Consider the following 20,920-nt stretch of genomic DNA (forward strand, 5'->3'; position numbering starts at 1 on the left):
TGTTGTGTGCAAAATGAATCAGTATAAAATATATCAATCCAGCCCTTTCAAACTCATATTTCTTAGTTCCGCTACATATAAAGTTTCCATTCCTCTACCCATCCTAATCTCACCCTCTGCCAAACTCACTTTGCATACAAAAGGGCAGTTTCCCCTATTACATCATCATTCTTCCGAATGAGATTGCATTTTAAATGTACTCTTTCTCCTCTAACATTCTCCTTTCCTCCTTAGATTCTTGTAATTGTCTTGTACTGTGCTGGAAAATAGGTTTGTCTGCAAGGGCAGTACTTAACTTGGCAGGGTCCCAAAGGTACCATTTCAGTTCAGGGTCTTGGATGACAAAGCATGCACAACCCAGAAATAAAAAAGAGATGGCAGAATCCTGATTGTTTGGCGTTTGTTTTAACTCCTTATCTGCAGCTGCTTGTTTTATACAGTGCCCTTAATGTACAGAGTAGCATAAGCAAAAAGAAAAAGTACAAGTCTCTACCCTAAGCAGCTTATAACCTCCTTTTGATGAAGGAGAAGGAAAGGAGAGGCTAGATAAGCAAAGGGTGAATGTGCAAATACAATTATGCATAATTAAGATTTGTATCGGCTGGGGATGCAAATACAGAGTTAGTCCAAAGATTCACAGAAGAACTAGGTCAGAGGATGAAGTGGAAGATAGAGTAGGCATTCTGGGACCTTGACTTTGCATTTTTGCTCTTTTCCAGTTATCTCTTGAATCCATATACTGTGATGTCTTGCGTTGCAAAGTCCACTTGTGCCATCAACAATACTGTAATTGCATTCTTCATTTTGGCAACGATTAAAGGTAATTGATCTGGGGGAAACGGGCGTACCTCTTAGCTTTTCTTTTTATAACAGTTGAAAAATGTGCCACTTTAAATGCAGAAAATAACTGTGTGGTTGTGTCTGAGCTGTCAGGCAAACCAGATCGCAGATAGGTTTGTGGTTCTGCAGTCTTTGATGTCACAACTGAAAACCTTTTTGGTTTGAAGGCCACATTCATGTCTGGGCAGCTTTCTGAGAGCCACATTGCCAGTTGTGGGCAGGGCCAGAGGCAGAAATGGACTTCCGCTTGTGCAATGGGTCTTCATCCCCCCCACCACCCTACATGCCCCTTGAAATTGGCTTGGGGTGTGTGTAGTATTGTCAGGTTAAAAGCACACAGAGGGAGGAGAGGGAAGACCATTCCATCTGGCGACCTGCAATGTTTACATGGAGGGAATGTTTGTCTTAGCACCCTTCAATCTCCTTTTTTGACCAAATGCTTTAGAAGTCTGTTTGAGTATGGAAAGTCTAGTGATTATTAGCTGTCGCAATTATTTTGTTTTCCTGTTTTGCAGGTAGTGCCTTGCTCAGTGCTGTATTTCTGGCCTTAGCAACATACCAGTCCCTGTACCCTCTCACCTTGTTTGCACCAGCCGTTCTGTATTTATTGCAGGTAAACATTCTACAGGAGCAAAAGCTATGTTTTTAATACAGCTTCTCCTATCAACCATCAGCAAACAGAAAGAGCAGCAAACACAAACCAATAGATACCACAATGGCACCGGTTGCCAACAGTTTGCAAGACTTCCTTGGGGGCAGACGGCTCAAACTGGAAAGCAACCTGCAAGTTGTTTTCAGCTCGCCTTAGCTGAGACAGAGCACTCTTCCATTCTCTCACGGCCAATGTTACTGAGCAAATTGTGAAACACCAGGCATTTGCCTGTGCTGATCTAGCTAAAGTGGGGAGAGTTTTGATGACTGTCTTTTCTTCTAAGTCTAAGTCTAGCCTAAGACTAAGTCTAGGAAGGCCCTGCAGTTGGCAACAAGTCTCTTTCTTGCCCTTCTGTAGAAGATGACAAGCATCTGGCTTCTCTTTTTCTTGAGGGAAAGTCAATGGCCCCTCCCTTGAGGGAGTCAGATGCGGTTGGAATCTTTAATTGTTCATGTATATACACAGCCCTGTAAAACAGATTAAATGAGGTTCTCAGTCAGAGGGCGCAGGATATTTTCCCAAGATTTGGAGATTGCAAACCATTTTTAGTGGTTTTTAGCCCATTGTTACTCTACCATTCCCAGATATTTAGGATTTTGCACTATTATTAAAATACAAGTGCCTTCTGTATTACAGGCGCTCTTCCATAAATATGAAAACCCTGATCTGGAAAAGGTGGGGGTTTTTTTCATATTATATGTTTCCATTTCAAAACACTTACTTTGTGATGTTGTTTCTCCCCCAATAGCGTCAGTTCATACCAGTGAAAATGAAAAGCAAAGGCTTCTGGCTTTACACCACGCAGTATGCAGCTCTGTATTTGGGAAGCCTGGTGGTGATTATTTGTCTCTCATTCTTCCTCCTCAACTCTTGGGATTTTATTCCGTCTGTGTATGGTTTCATGTAAGTAGAACTTGTACTGGATCTGTCCATCTATAAAACCACCATCCCCCTTAAGAGCTTCTTATTCTACTTGTGAGTTCAGAACACAAAACAGTAGAACAATTAAAATATTGAATTAAGCCTCCTGTTGTTAAAAGATACGTATGTTTGTTCAATGTCATGTTAATTGGGGGTGATTCATTGCTGGGTGAATAGCGCAACTTTCGGAAGATAAACAGTTTGGAAGATGGTTTGGAAGATGCTTGATAAACAGGAGCTCAAGTAAATTAGTGTACAGTACTAATTATGTAGCGCTGTACTGGCATTTTAACTGAGGAGCATGCAATGATGTTTGGATAACAAGCATTCATAAGGCTGATATTTGTTATAATGAGGATCCTGTAAATTAAGAGAAGCTGTGTTCAAAGGCTCTTTAAGAGCAGTTGTGTGCTTCCCATAGACATCTGATTGGCCATGGAGAGAACAGAATAGTGGACTAGATCCAGAAGGATCATCTTATATTCTTAATTCAAGTAGTCACAATTCCTGGAGAAAGCCAATGTCTAAGAGGAGTTTAGATTATGTGTGGGCTCAATGTATTAAATGCTAACATGAAAGGAAAAGCAATAAACAATACCTGATGTTGCTCTGCTTGTTACATCCTTTAGGTAAGCATAGCTTCTGATACATAGCGCAGTCAGTAGGGCATGAGTCACACAATTTCAGGGTCGTGGGTTTGAACCCCACGTGAGCAAAAGGTTCCTGCATTGCAGGGGATTGGACTACATGACCCACGTGATCCCTTCCAACTCTGCAATTCTATGATTCTATAAGGAGCACTGCCTCAAAGGCACCAGTCCTATGGACAGGTTATGCAGAATGTGCTTGCACACAGTGGGAAGATGAGAAGCCCCACAGCCTCCAGATATTCCAACCTGAAACATTAGAAATGGAAAGATGTGGAACTAAATGTTTGTCCCCAGTGCATTGTGGTGTTGTTGTTTCTCAGAGTCATTATTGTTTACCTAACACAGGACAATGGTGTTCCTTGAATAAGCTATTATGACCAATAGGTGTCGCTGTTTTCCCACAGAAATAAATTTGCGGTTGAAATGGAACTGCAAATGCCATAGTGAAGATAATGGGGGAAAGCCTAGCTTTGGGTGGGTGGGGGAGGCAATGCTTTGTTTATTTTTTAAAAAAAATATATAGATTGCTTTTCAAACCAAATTGTTCCCAAAACAGTTTGCAAATATATATACAAAAAGCTAAACCACAGTGCAGTGTTATAACTAGATGAAAAACCAGACCTTTGAAATAGTCCAAAGTACTGCTAAACCCAGCAGAAACTGACATGAGTGTGGCAAGAGAGAGAGAGAGAGAGAGAAATACAGACTAGCTGCTAAAAGCAGCAGTAAAAAGATTGATCTTTAAGGCCTGTTTAGAAAGGATGGAGCAAAAGGATGGAGGCTTCCTAACTTCATATAGAATTGAGTTCTAAATTGTGAGGCCACAGCCAAGAAGTCCCTGTTCCATGTGCACAACAGCCTATCTTTATAGGTGAGCACCTAAGTGGGGCACCTGAAGCAGATTTTAAGGCGGGGAACGAGGTCCTTTAAATATAAGCTGGGTCTCAAACTATTTAGGGCCTTAAATGTCATCACAAGCACTTTCAATCAGGCTCAGACACTGGTACAATACGGGTGTAATACGCTCCAGCTTCCCAGCCACAACCTGTGGGTGGACAGTTATATTTTGCACCAATTGAAGTTTCTGAACCATTTTTAAAGGCAGTCCCAGGTCTTTGTAATGTCTTTGTCTTTAACATGCTGTTTTTACTCTTAATTGTTCGTTGATCTACTGTTCTACTAAGCTGTATTTATACTCCCTGATTGTGACATTGTGCCATCCATTCCAGCCTTTCCGTTCCAGACCTGACACCCAACGTCGGCCTCTTCTGGTACTTCTTTGCTGAAATGTTTGAGCACTTCAGCCTCTTTTTTGTGTGCGTCTTTCAGATCAACGTCTTCTTTTATACTATTCCCTTGTCGGTGAAACTAAAGTAAGTAGACTCTCTTACTCTTGCCTCTCTCTTTGTTGTTGTTGCTGCTGCTGCTGCTTCCTCAGTTTCTGCTGGCCAGGAGTGTTAATTTTTAATGCTGCTGACAAAAGCTTTTGCTGTGCAAGGTAGTGTAAAACCATCACCAGGAGTGATCAGTGTTCTCTTCTGGAGGGACTCTTATTGCTCATTTTAGTTTGGCTAATCCTTGTTGAACATCACTATTATTCTTTTAGCTGAAGCTTGGTTTAACATAATGCTGTGCGTGTAAGAGAAAAATGTGCTGCATTCCGCATAGCTGGCTTCATGTTTCAGCCAGAATCTTCAACTGCTATCCATGGTTCTCACCTGGATCATGAAGCCATAGCATGCTTACACAGCACATGCAATCCAATTCAAATGAGATGGAGCAAAGACACGTAAGTTTTTCTTACATGTCTGATGCCATTCTTACAATTGAGCCTTATTCGTTGTATAAAAGGGACTCTGCATATAACAGCAGAATTATTCAGTGTTGAGTTTGAGGTTTTAATTTAACTCCTTTATACCTCCTGAGGAATAATGATGTAGTTAGGGTTGATAGTGCTGTGTAGCTCAAAATATGATCCCCTTCCCCTGGCAAATGCAAATTAAATAAAGTGACATAAACATTGCTTTGTATGCATTATTTATTTATATATTAGAAATGTTGTGTCTTTCAAATAATTTGGAGCTACAGAGGACGAAAAAGATACGAAAGTATGGATGAGGTTTCATGTGTCACAACCTGTTGTTACAAAACTATACACAGGCTGTTTCATCATTTAACTTCATTTATTGTTATTATTTAGGTATCTGTATGCCTCTCAAGTGGGTGGTTTGCAATAAAAAAAATTAAGATATTAAAATAAGACTTTCATAATAACAGTTCAATCTAAAAATGAGAGTAGTTATATGCTTAAGAGCCTAGACTGTTCAGAGTTGTTCAGCTCATAAATGTGCCACTTTGTCAATCTGTTTCATGCATCTTATGAAAGCATCTTGCTCGCAAAATAAGTAAGCTGTCTCTGAGGCGCTATCAAAGCATTGCCATGTTGTGTATTGATTTGTTGACCGTGGGTCAACAGAGGCAATTTGGTGAGACAGAGGGTGCATGTGGGGGCAGAAGGCAGAAACCCCACTGTGCAGGTGGAAGTCCTTATGCAGGGCTTCCGCTGATGGGACTCAGGTGAATGCTTCCCTCTGCAGCTATATTTTATCTGTACAAGTGCTGAAAATGAAAGCTATGAGATCAAACTTGAGAAATCACTATACATAGTTGTGCAAATCAGAACTTAAAGTCACTGTGGTTTTTTTTACTTGTCCTTGGAAGACCTGGGTTAAAATACCCTGGCCTCAGCCGTGAAATTAGCTTGGTAGCCTTGTTATCTCACAGGGTGGTTGTGAAGATATAATGCAACAATGCCTAGGAAATGCATAGAAGCCTAGAAGCCTCCATTATTAAGTAGCAGTCTTGGGAGATCCATTTTGTCCTTCTTGGTTGGAGTCATGCCACACTCTGCCTGTCCCATGTGCTTGCAAAGCTAAGAATAGCATGGAAGGGATTCATGTGACCCCATATTGTGACTGCAGTGTGATGGCACAGTAGTCTCTCTCAGTTTGAAGGCACTGTCGTCTGCCCCTTTCACACCATGCTTTCACTTCCCAGCAACTGTGGTCAGTCTGACTTTGCCAAGATATTTCAATCTAGTTTAATATCTCCTTTCCTCATCAACTGTAGCCACAACACATACTATAGGCCCAGTCTCACATGAAGTTATTCTGAAAAGGGATGCGATTGCCATTCAGTTTGTAGGCATCATCTTTGCCCTGTCGAAGTCAGAAGGCAGCGATGCTTCTGCCTGCTTCTTGCACAAGACTCCCAGTGTGATGTATGGGAGGTAGAGCAATGGAGCCAGGCCATGAATCTTAGCGGGTGGCCTTGGGCAAGTCTCTCGGCCTAAGTTAGCTCACTGGTCACCCAGCTTGCAATTTATTGTGAGGATAAATCGGGACAGCTACATTCACGCCACTCCTGAGTTTCTTGGTGGAAGGGTGGGAGATTTATTTTATTTTTCCATTTCCTCCAGAGAGCTCAAGGTGATATACGTGGCTCTCGTCCCCCCCATTTTATTCTCCCGACAACCCTGTAAAGTAGATAAGACTGTGAGAGTGGCTTTCAGTCAAAGTAGGGATAAGAAAATGTTCTGTCAGGGCAAGGATTGCTCATTGTTCTATAGAATGTTCTCCTTCCTCTCTGTTCCCCTTAAATACGTTCCAGGGGTTCCTTTAACCCTCTGGAGAAGATTTGGGGATGGCACACGACGCTCATTGGTGGAGGAAAGGGAGGGGATCTGCCTTTGCACCAGCAGAAATCCTTGTGCAAATATGTGGAATACTGTTCAATGTCTAACCCAAGGTCACCCAGTGAGCTTCATGGCTGAGCAGGGATTTGAACCCTCATCTCCCAGGTCCTACTTGAAGACTTTAGCTGCTAAACCACATTGGTGTGGCTGTCAGAGCTTCGTGCATTGGAAGGGTACAGCATAAGAGTTTGCCCCTCTCTCAGACTGTATTGCTAGACTCTCAAGTTGTGGTCTTTCTGCACACATGCATTCTGCTGCCTCTGTCATTGTCTACACCCAATTCTGTCCACCATGTTTCCTTACGCTACCAAACCTGTACTCATGTTGAGTGCCTATGATGTCATCTAATGAAATAATGGTGGCAATACGACAAAAATTCATAGCTAGAGTGTATATATCACAGGTGAGGGTAAACTATGTCTGAATGCTGGAAGAAGGAGGGGGCAGGTTTTGTATTTTAAATACTCCTGGTGGCAGGGAGCACAAACCACAGAAGGCTAGGCTCCATCCTGACATGGCAGATTTCCCCAAGCAAAGAGCTTTGATGCAGGGAGTGTTCAAACATTTGTTTTCCGCCCCAGTGTGAAATGGTGCTATCCCTGCCTAAAGGTTTTAATTTTGCTGTTAGAAGGCCAGCTGGTTACACTGATAGTACAGCAGCCTCTACCATTCCTGCAGCATCTACACCATCCAGTTATTTACAGTCTTTTCTGTTTCTCCCCTCTAGGGAGCACCCCATCTTCTTCATGTTTGTTCAACTTGCCATAATTTCCATCTTCAAGTCCTACCCAACTGTGGGAGACATTGCCCTTTACATGGCCTTCCTTCCACTCTGGAGCCACCTGTATCAGTGTAAGTTATTTTGCATTTTATTCTTTCCCCTCCTCCATCCCTAATCCGGTCTTTTTTGCCCACCTTGGAAAAGCCATTAGTGACTGCCGTTCCTTGTTGGAAAGCGAGCGTAAAGTAGCATTTAAAACGACAGAGGAATGATTCAGCCAAAGTTCTAAGACCTTTTGGTTTCAGTAGGAGAGAACCAAGCACATGCTTATCTTCCCCAGTGAGATCAGTGGAATTCAAAAGTGATTCGTTTGTGCTGATCTAAAATTGGACCGGAGTGTGTATGTGTGTGTTGCAGCTCAGAGCTCTGGCATTTCATCACTCTGGCTGCTCAGCTGCAGCTTGCAATTGACACTTGCTCTTCTTCTTTCTCCCTCCCTGTATGTGTGCAGACTGAGAATAAATCATTCTTCAAGATGGCTTTAATTGCCTGCTGTGATGACGTTGACAAATTCTAGTGATCCAGCCTCCTTTCACAACAGGAAGCATTTGTTTTTCTTCCTGCAGTGACTTGCTTGGGGGCAGGTTTTGTAATCTCAATCGTTCAGCTGTGGCCGACTGTATTTTGGATTAAGAATTTAACCTGATTCTTTTTTAGTTCACTTCTGAGTTCAGCCTTGATATGCAAGCAATTTTGGTAGGATCAAGTATCATGAAAGCTAATTAGTTTCATCAGAATGCATAAAAAGAATTTCCAAAACCTCCCCCCCCCTCCCCAGTTTTACTTTAAAAATGTTTAAACTGGTTTTGTCAGTGAATCACCTTGGGATTTTTTATATTTTTTTGTTAAAAGGCGCTATGTCAGAAGCAAGTAAGTAAATTGAAATGCTTCACCAACAACCAATATTAGTTATGAGAATTGTCTTGTGCTGGCATGACTAGTGTGTCTGAAAAGTAAAAAAGGAAATGCTCTACAAAAGCTATACAAAATGTTTCATTGTATTTTAAGACAGGAAAAGTTTGGTCCAAATTTAGCTTTCCATTCAGTCCCCATCTTTATTTATCTTCCAGTGTTATTGCTTAGACTTTTTGTATGTTGCACCTGCTCAAATAAAAAATGTGGAAGCGATGGGGTGGTGGCATTGGGAAATGAGTGCAGAATAAGCTTGTCAAAGCTTTCATGTGACACAGGAATTGTAGTTAATTATTTATTCTAACTAGAGGGATTTCTATAGCAGCTGTCTCTGGAACAACCCTCTAAATTAGTATCTGCCACCCCATTGTAGTTGGTATGGTAGAATGCCAAGGACTCATTAGGATACCAGCTAACCACTTTTAATGACGCCTCTGCTTTTTGTTGCAGTCCTCCGGAATGTCTTCATCCTTTCCTGTGTGCTCATTGTTTGCTCCCTGCTCTTCCCGGTTTTATGGCATCTCTGGATTTACGCAGGAAGTGCCAACTCAAATTTTTATTACGCCATCACTTTGACGTTCAACGTAGGACAGGTTAGTAAAACAAGGTGGTGGGTGATGTTTAAGTAGCCCTCTTTTAAGTTCCTTGTAACAGATTTTGTAATGGACACAGAAATCAAATATCATAGGAATCTTGGCATTACAGCAATAGGCTAGAAAATGTGTGCACGCACATGTGTGTGTGCGCACGCGCATGTGTAATATCTAGTGAAATCTCCAGAGTCGGAGGGGGATGTGTAAGATTTCATTGTTAAGTTGCCTCACACAGTTCCATGCCTGTCCCATGGGCCGGAGCTTAGTTGGAGAATATCTCCTTTGTATACAGAAGGTCCCAGATTCAAACCTCGGCATCTCCAGGTAAAGTCTGGAGGGACACCTGTCTTAAATCCTCAAGAGTTGCTGCCTGTGCCAGTTTTGACAATACTGAGCTAAGTGGACCGATGGTCTGTCTCAGCATGAAGCTACTTCCTAAATTCCTATATAATGAATGCCTGGAATAAATTTAATAATAATATAGTCAGATATGCTCAGTTTTCATAATTTATTCATGTTTTCTTGGTGCATATTTTATGTTTAGTAAAGACAGGGCTGCCTAGCTAGCATCTCATCTTTGAAAAGCGATTTGTCAAAATGTGTTCATGTTGTGTGTTTTGTCCTGCATTTCCTGTCTCTCTTTTGGTCCCAGATCTATACGGCATAAGAACAAAAACGGGGAAGTGTAACTGCAGGATTTTGTTATCTGAATGCTATTCTTGTACATTCTGACTTGGGGCATGGCAGCTTAGAAAAGCAGTTGCTTTCCCTTGTTATAGGTGGATTTTTCGATTTGCTAGCTCCCTGGACCCAGCTGCTCTTATCTGGCTCACCACATTTCACTGTGCAGCCAGGAGTGTTCTACTATTACTAAATGTTGGGTCACCAGGAATGGGAAGGGGCACCGCAGCAATCTTGCAGTTGCTTTAGATCTCCTTCTTAGCTGTATTGCTCACTGTGCTGGAGTGTTCTGTATCAGAGGTTCCGAATTTCCTTTGCATTAAGCAGATTTTGCTGTGAACTAGTAGGAAGCGGGGAATTACAGGTTTGACTGTGGGCCTCCCATGATTTGTGCATCCTTGCATGGTATGTAAGCTCATGCCAAAAGGGTGTCACATAGTCGTCTTTTGCTCTCCTTGTGCTGAGTACATCAAGGTAATAATCCACTTCAGTGGAGATTTTGGCTTCTAGACTAGGTCTCCTGTTACTCCATCTGTCTACTTTAATTGTATATTTCATCATTTGAAGCAACGCCCCTCTCCAAATTTCATCATTGCATCTATTTCTGTTCCAACAAAAACAATTAAATTTCTCCCTGTTGCTGATCTCCTGTTAGCTTCAAGATAATTTCTTGCAGAACAGTTTGGTTTGATTTTTCTCCTGGAAGGTATTAAATGCTTATTTTAATATTAAAAGGGACATATAGTTGCTTTGCCAGTCTCTGGGGTTGGCAAATTGGTCATTTGCACTGAGCATTCTTCTAACTTGGGCTTGCTTAGAAAGAAAAAAGCTGATATATTAAAGAAATTAGAATAAAAACTGTTGTGAGTGTTTGGTACAAAGGCAGAGGAGATCGTTAGAAATACATCACTTTCAGGAACCTCACTGGAGAGCAATAGGCCCTGTGATATTTATCCAAACTACAGCTTTAAAGATATGGGTTAATTAGTGAAACAACAGTTTTTCTGCAGTCCCTAACTGATATGTTATATATTTTTTTTTATATATAAAATTTTTATTGGTTTTACAAAAATTTTTAAAGACAAACAAACACCTAAAAAGACATACAAACACGTATAATTTCATAACATTTTTTCATAAACCTCTTTTCCGGGACTCCCCCATACCCCCCCTTTCTGCATTCCAATGTCCATAATTTTTTAGCAACTTCTAAATATTCCTTTCCAAGCTCTGTCATCTTAATCTTTTCTATAGTCTGTTCTTATGTCACTGTATCCCTTTTTTTCCTGCAAACCTCAACATTCTAACATTCATCAAGTTTATAATAGTCCTTCAGGTATCTCTTAAATTTTCTCCATTCTTCTTCCGCCGTCTCTTTTCCTTGATCACGGATTCTGCCTGTCATCTCGGCCAATGTCATATAGTCCATCACTTTCATCTGCCATTCTTCCAGAGTAGGTAGATCTTGTGTCTTCCAATACTTTGCAATAAGTATTCTTGCTGCTGTTGTAGCATACATAAAGAAAGTTCTATCCCTCTTTGACACCAATTGGCCGACAATGCCCAAGAGAAAGGCCTCTGGTTTTTTAGGGAAAGTACATTTAAGTACCTTTTTCATTTCATTATAGATCATTTCCCAGAAAGCCTTAATCTTCGGGCATGTCCACCAAAGGTGATAGAAGGTACCTTCAGTCTCTTTACATTTCCAACACTTGTTATCGGGCAAGTGATAAATTTTTGCCAGCTTGACTGGGGTCATGTACCACCTGTAAATCATTTTCATAATGTTTTCCTTTAAGGCATTACATGCCGTGAATTTTATACCGGTGTTCCACAACCATTCCCAGTCAGCAAACATAATGTTGTGACCAATATCCTGTGCCCACTTAATCATAGCCGATTTAACTGTTTCATCCTGTGTATTCCATTTCAGCAGCAAGTTATACATTCTTGATAAATTCTTAGTATTGGGTTCTAACAGTTCAGTCTCTAGTTTTGATTTTTCCACCTGGAAGCCAATTTTCCTATCCTGTTTGAAAAACTCCATTATTTGATGATATTGAAACCAATTTTGTACTTTATGTTTCATTTTCTCATAACTTTGTAATTTCAATTTATCTCCCTCCTGTTCCAAAATTTCCCAATACTTCGGCCATCCGACCTCCATATTGAGTTTCTTCACTGCCTTAGCCTCCACTGGTGACACCCATCTGGGGGTTTTGTTTTCCAACAGATCTTTGTATCTTATCCAAACATTAAACAATGCTTTTCTGACAATATGATTTTTAAAAGCACTATGCAGCTTAATTTTATCATACCATAGATATGCATGCCAACCAAATGCGTTATTAAAACCTTCCAGATCCAAAATGTCTGTGTTCTCGAGGAGCATCCACTCTTTCAGCCAGCAAAACGCTGCTGCCTCATAGTACAGTTTTAAGTCCGGCAGGGCAAAACCCCCTCTTTCTTTAGCGTCTGTCAGTATTTTAAATTTAATTCTGGGCTTTTTGCCCTGCCAGACAAATTTCGAGATGTCTTTCTGCCACCTCTTGAAACATTCCATCTTGTCAAGAATCTGCAAGGTCTGAAACAAAAACAACATTCTAGGCAATACATTCATTTTAATCACTGCAATTCGGCCTAACATTGACAGTTTCAAATTTGACCATATTTCTAGATCTTTTTTGATTTCTGACCAACATTTTTCATAATTATCTGATATAACTGATATGTTATATACATATCACAGATTGTTATATACATACTCCGATCAACCTAGTTATCTGATTAATTAAATTTATGGTAATTGAACTGCATATTGAACTGCATATTGTGTGCATGAATCTTGTCAATACCAGTATTTAGTGAATGTGTGAGACTTACTGTCTGATAACTTTTACACTAGAATTTCTAACTTGAAAAGACAAAAGTGGCTGTGTTCCTCCATCCCTAAACTGCCTATGACATAGGCTTAGAAATAGCAAGATTGCAACGCAGAGTGAATTCAGTGTATACTTGTCCACTTTTTACTAGCTTTGTGATGTCTTTCTTAAAGCATTTATTGTCTTTGTAACCGACTTGGTCTCTAGTGGTTCTTGCTTTAGATGCAAGAGGTTCTGGGTTTGAATGCCACATGGGACCTTGAATTGGAAAAAAGAGTGTCTGAACTTTTAGAATTTGGGGAGGGGCCATAGAGCACATACATTGCACACTAAAGGATCCCTGGAATCTTCATTTGTGTTGGGAAAGGCTCCTACTTTAAACCCTGGAGAACTGTTGCCAGTCTGTGCCTATGCTACTAAGCTATAAGACAGCTTCCTATGGTCATTGCAAATATAGCTAGCGAGTTTCTTAACAAAATAAAACAGAAGTGCTCTGAGGACCAGTATGAGCCTGCAGGCTGGACAGAAGTATTGGGAAGCTGTGCATTCCCAAATCCAATTGCAAGAGTCATAGTTTGTTTCTGCCACTATTCTGCATCTCCTCTAGCAGCCTGAGCCTAGATATGCTTCCGCAGTTCAGTGGGGTTAATTTTCCAAGGAAAGTGTACCTTGGATTTCAGCCTAAGCTGCAGTCCTTCACTTTGTCCAGTATGTCTAAGGCAGGGTTTCCCAAATTTGGGTCTCCAGCTGTTTTTGGACTACAATTCCCATCATCCCTGACCACTTGTACTGCTAACTATCAACCTCCCATCAACCTCTGGGGATCAGTATTGACCACTTTGGGAAACCTTGATGTACACAGAAGGCTCCAGGTTTCCATGCAGAAGGTCCAGGTTCTCTGGGGAGCGCTGGGAGAGTTCCCAGCACAAAACCCTGAAATGCCGCCATCAGTCTGTGGAAACAGCACTAAAGTAGATGCACTGATTCGGGATAAGGTAGTTTCCTATGAAGATTTTTGTGAGCCTTCAGCTGCAGTCTGGAGTTGTGCAGTCCACTCTGGTTTATCATCTCATCTGCTGTTTGTGTAAACTAGTTCAGAGTGTTAGGTTTCGAAGTTCAAATCCCCATTCAGAGTCACTCCATACTATATGTGACACTGTTTGACCGATGACTACTTTAGCCCTTCACCGCTTGTCCCTAAGTTTCTGGGAATCCACATCTCCTCTTCATCATTTGAGTTTAACCATGGAAGACCTGCAGTATATAAATATGGAGTGACTTACAGCTGGATATAGTTAGGTCAGGGATGGGAACCTATGGCTCCCATCAGCCCCAGCAGCATGACCTCTGTTTAGCATATTTTTCGCTCTATAGGACACACTTTTTCCCCTCCAAAAATTAAGGGGAAATGTGTGTGCATCCTATGGAGCGAATGCAGGCTCCTTAGCTTCAGCGATAGCAAAGCGAAGCCTCCGAAGCGCAGAGGGAGCGCTCCCTCCGCGCTCCGGAGGCTTCGCGTTGCTTTCGCTGAAGCCTGGAGAACTGTCTGAAGCCTGTGGAGCACAGCGGGAACTCGCACTGCGCTCCAAAGGCTTTTGGTTCCTTTTGCTGAAGCCGGAAGAGCAAGACTCCTGGCTTCAGCAGAGAGGGAGAGCTGCGCAGCGCCCCATCAGCGAAGCGGGAGGAGAAATGGTAGGGGCGCCGTTTCTTCTGCTGCTTCGCTGAAGGGGCGCTGAGCAGAGAGGGGGAGAATTTTTTCCCCCTGTTCTCCCCCTCCTATGGTCCGGTGCATCCTATAAAGCGAAAAATACGGTATGTTTAAAAGTGTGCCTTGGAAATTGCAAGCTTTTTAGGTTCCCTTGGTTTCTTTTGCTTGAGTAGATGGTTTTCCGCACAGATGGTTACTTTCAGTCTCCTTCATGCAGAGTGACAGGTGTGCTGTCTTTTTGAATATTAATTGCAAGAGGAAGAATTGGGTCAAAATGAAATGCTCCAGGGGTCAGGTGCACAGCACACTGGAAGCCATGAAAACATTTGCTGCTGTGTTGTAGAAAGATAAGGTGCCTATGTTCTGAACGCAAATAAGTGTGGGGGACACAGTTCTGTTCTGTCCACTCCCCAAGCTCTCAGCCTTCATGCTTCTTTTGCTGGGGGTGGACAGTAGCAGCCAACTGTAGCAGAAAGGGTTAGTGAAAAGGGTGCTGATAAATTTTTATATTTTTAAAAAATTGCTGGGATATGTTGGCTGAATGCATACGTGGTTTCTATTAGACCTTGCACTCTCACAAACTAGGATGCGACAATATATTTATTCATAGAATGATAGAGTTGGATGGGACCCAAGGCTTATCTAGTCCAACTCCCTGCAATGCAAGAATCTCAGCTAAAGCATCCATGACAGATCTCTGTTTAAAAACCTCCAAGGAAGGAGAGTCCACCACCTCTTGTGGGAGTCTGTTTCACTGTCACACAGCTCTTACTGTCAGAGAGTTTTTCCGAATGTTTAGTCGGAATCTCTTTTCTTGCAACTTGAAGCCATCGGTTTGAGTCCTACCCTCCAGAACAGGAGAAAACAAGCATGTGACAGCCCTTTAGATATTTGAAGATGTCTATCATATCTCCTCTCAGTCTCCTCTTTTCCAGGCTAAACATGCCCAACTCTTTCAAGTGCTCCTGGTAAGGCTTAGTTTCCAGACCCTTGGTCATCTTGGTTGCCCTCTTCCACACATGTTCCAGCTTGTCAACATCCTCCTTAAACTGTGGTGCCCAGAATTGGATACAGTATTCCAGGTGTAGTCTGACCAAGGCAGAATAGAGTGGTACTATTACTTCCCTTGATCTGGACGCTATACTTCTGTTGATGCAGCCTAGAATAGCATTAGCTTTTTTTTGCTGCTGCATCACACTGTTGACTCTTGTTAAGCTTGTGGTCCACCAAGACCCCTAAATCCTTTTCACATGTACTGCCAGTAAGCCAGGTATCCCCCATCCTATATTTGTGCATCTGGTTCTTCCTGCCTAAGTGCAGAACCTTACATTTCTCCCTGTTGAAATTCATTTTGTTAGCTTGCGCCCAGTTCTCCAGTCTGTTAAGGTCATTTTGAATTCCCCCAGCTACACTTTGATATGTCACGGAGTTCTAAAAAGAAAAGGCATTTAAGGAGGATTGTTTATAGTGCTTCTTCTGAAGAAATTAATCTTCCTAGGAAATCAGGACATTGTGTAGCCTACAGGTCAGGAGTTGCTGGTCTCTTTCAGCCTGAGGGTTGCATTGGTTGTTAGCCACAGCATCTATGGCAGCTCTTCTCAGAACGGACTGAGCATTCCAGAATAAAATTGTTAAGATAATGCAGCATTGTTGGGTTTTTCCTTACTGCTTCAACACACAATCTGGCTATTCTTGAGTAGCTTTAGCACCCTTTTGTTACTGGTAATGTTTTTATGGTTTAAAAGCCTTACTGCTATGCAGGTTGGCTTGTGTCTATAATAGTTCAGTAAATATAAACCAAATAAACATTGATAGTGTAAAGTACAGCATGTCTTGGTCTGGAAGTGCAGCCATTTTGTTCCGAATGAATCAGGTGTCACTCCTGCATGTGTTTTCTTCTCTTCCCCTGCAGATCTTGCTCATCTCAGACTATTTCTACGCCTTCCTGCAGAGGGAGTACTACCTCACTCACGGAATCTACTTAATTCGAAAAGACAGGACAGACCCCATGCTGGTTCTCAAATAAAGTTGGCATCTGATGCGACTGCGGGAACAGACAACGGATGATACTTGGGGAGGGGTGGGGAGATACCTTTTTTTGCATATGGTGAACGGGCTCCTGTTTGGGGAATAACCGATTCAGTGCTGGTACAAAGTGTGATGCAGAGAGCATGAGAACAGGTTGAACAGCCCACCTGGGTGGCCCACAGCCACATCAGACTCTTCTTGTCACCGCTGCGAATGCCACTCATCAGTTCTGGATAATTCCTCGGGACTTGATGAAATGCATTTGAACTGACACCAAGGAGGGGTCTTGCATCCAGGCAAGTGTCAAGGCCATGGGTGGTTTTTTTATTATTATTATTATTTCTTGGGGAAACTCCTGGGAATTTTCTCTTTGAGGAAAGGAATAACTTCAGCAAGTGTTTATTTGGTTCCTCTTGCTGCTCTGCTTCCATTGCTTGAATTGGCAGCTCATCTGCCTGATGTACAGGGATCCTTGCGCCCTCGGGAGAGAATGGGCAGCTACTCTTGGACACTTATTCTCCTTGCACTGATACTGGAAACTGGGAGGCCCCAAGTATTCTGTGTGCAGTTTTGTGCTCTGGACAAATGGTCAGTTTGATGTGCGTCAGAGTGGAGCTGCCCAGTGGAACCAGCCTGGGAGACATGGAGATTTGCATTCTGCTGCATGTAACCCAAGAATTCAGAGGACGTTTGGCGGAATCACCAGGTGGATCAAACTTGTTCACTTTTCTTTAACGGGGAAACACTATGTACATGCAAACGAATTATTCACGTGCAGTCTTAGGAAAATGAAAATTAAGAGTTACAGGAAACCCAAAGTGAATGCATGTTGACCAGAGAGGTCATGGTTGGGCTACATAATCCATTCAGCTTTTAAGATTCATAGGGAAATGATTCTTCCAAGCTCTTCCCAACCTAAGATTTGAGGCCAGAAAGCACAAAAGTGGGAGCACTGTTAATGGAATGTTTGGGCCCAACAGTAGTTATAACCATTACATATTCTACCCAAAGTGTTACTGTTTTAGTAGGAGAAGCAGTAAATTGTGACTGTATTAGAAAAGCAGCTATGCAAAAATGGCTACCCCATCCCACCCGCTTTTAATGCTTGTGTGTTCAGTTGGTTCACTTCCCTTCAGTAACCAAGAGACAGGTATTTTTGTTTGGAGATGGCTGCTATTTTTAACTCTTCTAACCCAGCTAGTTTCTTTCTCTGACATTTTGATTTTACCAATGGTGTGGTTCCCTCACCGGGTAGCCAAACGAGACCCAGCCAAACTCCTAAAGCCCAGAAGAGGCCCAGTGACAAAACCACTCCACCTTTATAAGCAGAAGAGATTAATTTCAGACCCACTGAATCTGCAATTTAATGTTTCCTCTGTCATTTTTTAATTTAATTTTTTTTTTTTTGCAAAGTTGCTCTACAGGCTATAGCTTCCTTTCTCTTACAGTGTATTAAAGCAATCTTTCAGAAGGGATTTTATAAAAATAAAAAAGCTTGCCTTATTAAATTGCACTTTTAGTGATTTTCTAGAACAGGGCTGGGGAAGTTCAGACCCAGGGGCCTTCTTGGAATGCGCCTTTGAATTCTGATGAGCAAGAGGTATTGTCTGGATGGAAGAGAGAGGTGTGTGAAACTAGCCTACCTTACAAAGGCAAAATTTATATTCATTGCTCTGTCCACTTTTTGCCTATGGCCCCACCCACCATAAGATGTCGCCCCCGAAGGTTGCCAAGAAAGGAATGTGACCTCTGGCTGAAAAGGGTCCTCCACCCTTAATCTAGAAGACCTCCATAACAGAGTGACTTTTACCTAGGACATAACCTTGTCTCAAGGAAGTGCATGGAGACTATGGTACTTGAGTTGTGAGTTTTGAAGGGCTTTCCGAGGAAGACTCTCTTTCAGCTCAACTGTACAGGTGGGTTGGGGGCACAGTGTAACTCAAGCAATATTCCGACGAGATTTCCACTCCTGACTTCTGTGTGCTCCCTGTACCACCTGTTGGACCTGGTCTTGTTCTCTCTCTCTTTCAGGGTTCATCTGAATTTAGGGCAGATAATATTTTGGGTTTGTCCGTCAGATGGCAGGGGGTGTCAGCACAAAGTGATTCCTGATGCTTTCGAGGAGAGCCTTACAGTGGCAGCAGGGAAAGCTTGTTACCTTTATTTTCCCCATTTTGTCTCCGCCTACACACCTTAAAATAAAATAAAAAAGCCACCAACTCTCAGCAGCTTGGACAGGATGACAAGGAGCTCTTACCTTCCTTCTTGAAAAGATGTGAGCAAAGGTGGATTTAGGGGACCATGACTGGTGCGGTCGCACTGGGGGCAGATTGCCACCAGGGGCACGGCAACTATGATTGACAGCGGAGTGTGAGAGGTGAAGGGGTGCCGAATTTTGGCATCGCACAGGCTGCCACTGAAATTTGAGACCCCAAGATCCGCCATTGATGCAAGCGTGTATGATGAGCACTTCTAAAAGCTGAAAGCGGTCAGATGCTCCCTCACCCCACCACTGCCCTTGTGCCTCCTAAATGACCACCTCCCAATATGCCACCAGTAAACAAGGTGATGAATTGAAGGTTGGCTGTTTCAGGGCCCCACCACCCTTATGTTCGTGCTAACTGCATGTGTATAGATTCAGTGCATGCACCCAGCTCATCCCCCACTTTCTTGCATGCACTTCCACTTCATGCAACCTGACCAAGGTTCAGAAAATTCTGACGAAAAATGGCAGTCATAGCGGTTTAAACACCGTGCATTGTGAGGCAGGCATCTTATATTTGCAACCGTTTTTGTGTCTTACCAAGGCATTTTATAAATGTATGCTATTGGCCGCTCGTGTGAAAAAATTCAAGGGTATTGCAAGGATGTAGCTTTTTCTGGTTTGGAAATTGGGGGATTTTAGATTCCTATTTTAATCAGCCATTTACTGAGGGCATGTTTTGCAACACAACACTCTTGGGTAGATTGATGCCTCCCTGGTTGAGCCTGTTTCCCAAAAGAAATATATCAGTTTTCAGCACTCAACAGCAGCGGAAGACAATAGACGGGGGGGAGGGAGCCTCTGTGAGTGTTGCATGTGTTTATGAAGTACTGCTGCATCTGTTTGATGTGCGTGTGTGTGTAAAAGTGTAACAGAGAGGCTGAGAGGACACATTCAAACCATGCATTTATCATAGTCTCTGGTTTTGTAGTCTCTGGCTTGGCTCACCGTAGTGCTCTTCTCAAGGCATGATCACCTGTCTGCGAGAACAGTGGACTACAATACAGGGTTGTCGTAAGCCAGGCATTACTAAACTTGGCCCTCCAGCTGTTTTGGGACTACAATTCCCATCATCCCTAACCACTGGTCCTGTTAGCTAGGGATGATGGGAGTTGTAGTCCCAAAACAGCTGGAGAGCCAAGTTTGGCCATGCCTGTGTAAGCCATTCTGCCTCAGCGTTACCATCATCCTTTGGGGAGCAGTATGGGAATCGCAAGAACGAATGACACTGTATGCCTAGTCTACTTTTTGAAACAAAGGTCAAAAATAATAAAATATAGGGATAGTGATAAAGATGGCCCACCTTACAGGGTTTGGCATAAAGGTTGCTAGGATATGTGACATGCTTTAACCAACGTAAAAGTGAAGCATAAATACTATTATAGAACTGTGGTTAAATGCTGTCGTTTGTTTAAAACATCTGGTTCTGCCCAGCTGTTGAACATCCCCGATTGTGACTGATGCTTCAGAATGTCGCAGTCCACCGAGCAAAATGGATGTCCTTCATTTGAGACAACGCAGTCCAAATGTATCACTTATTTAGGGGAAAAAGCATAAGCTGGCAGAGCAGTCTGAGCCATGTGTCAGCATTACCTGATAGCTTTTGGCTTTCAAAATGGCTGCCTTGTCAGAAGACTTGAGCCCTTGGTTGCAAACGGGAAAACTGATCAATTGACAGAAAGATTACCTTGGTCAGCAATACAGTTAATTTCCCTTTCAGCTGGTCTGCCCCTTTCACTTATGGGCGTTTTGAGGATCCATGCTGTCTTTGTAAACTGGAGAATGACTGGTGCATTATTCTATTTAGGACTGAGAGTGGAATGATGGTCTAATGGTATTTATATTATTTGCAGTACATAAGAGCTAATTGGAAGCTGGCATTGGAAGTGTGCACATGTAATGGTTAGTCGAGAGCGTCTCTAGTCCGTCCTTACCCAAGGGCTATTAAAACCTTTTAGCTAAATGTAATTAATGTAACATAAAATTTCCCCCTGCTTTAGCTCGGTGGTGTCCTGATTCTAGAGTTTCTCTCCCCATCCCCCTCGTTTTCATCCTCTTAAATCCTAATCTGGGCTGGCATGCAGAAGCCCTGGAGCTGCAGCATCTTGGCACTGAGCGGTTGCCATGGCATCAGCCATTTTGTTTCCCATGTGAACCACGTAGAATAATTTGAGGCTTGCACTTGTCCTTCTCCAATGCAGGTGGCCATTTTTGCAGAGGGTCAATAACTTGCTAGCCTGTGACAGGGAAATAAA

General features: G+C 42.4%; 1 protein-coding gene across 1 annotated transcript in view; it reads left to right on the top strand.

Annotated features, from left to right (window-relative positions):
• The window catches only part of PIGU (phosphatidylinositol glycan anchor biosynthesis class U), a 29,707-nt gene extending 11,797 nt beyond the window's left edge, over positions 1-17,910 (top strand). Inside the window, exons 6-12 of the mRNA XM_081196465.1 lie at positions 720-820; positions 1,356-1,453; positions 2,241-2,395; positions 4,293-4,436; positions 7,545-7,669; positions 8,961-9,103; positions 16,287-17,910. Coding sequence (XP_081052591.1) covers positions 720-820; positions 1,356-1,453; positions 2,241-2,395; positions 4,293-4,436; positions 7,545-7,669; positions 8,961-9,103; positions 16,287-16,400 — 880 coding nt within the window. The 3' untranslated portion in view covers positions 16,401-17,910. The remainder of the gene's footprint in view (positions 1-719; positions 821-1,355; positions 1,454-2,240; positions 2,396-4,292; positions 4,437-7,544; positions 7,670-8,960; positions 9,104-16,286) is intronic.
• The last annotated feature ends 3,010 nt before the right edge of the window (positions 17,911-20,920 follow it).

The sequence above is a fragment of the Podarcis bocagei genome, assembly GCF_964188305.1.
Source record: "Podarcis bocagei genome assembly, chromosome: 5".
NCBI lineage: Eukaryota > Metazoa > Chordata > Lepidosauria > Squamata > Lacertidae > Podarcis > Podarcis bocagei.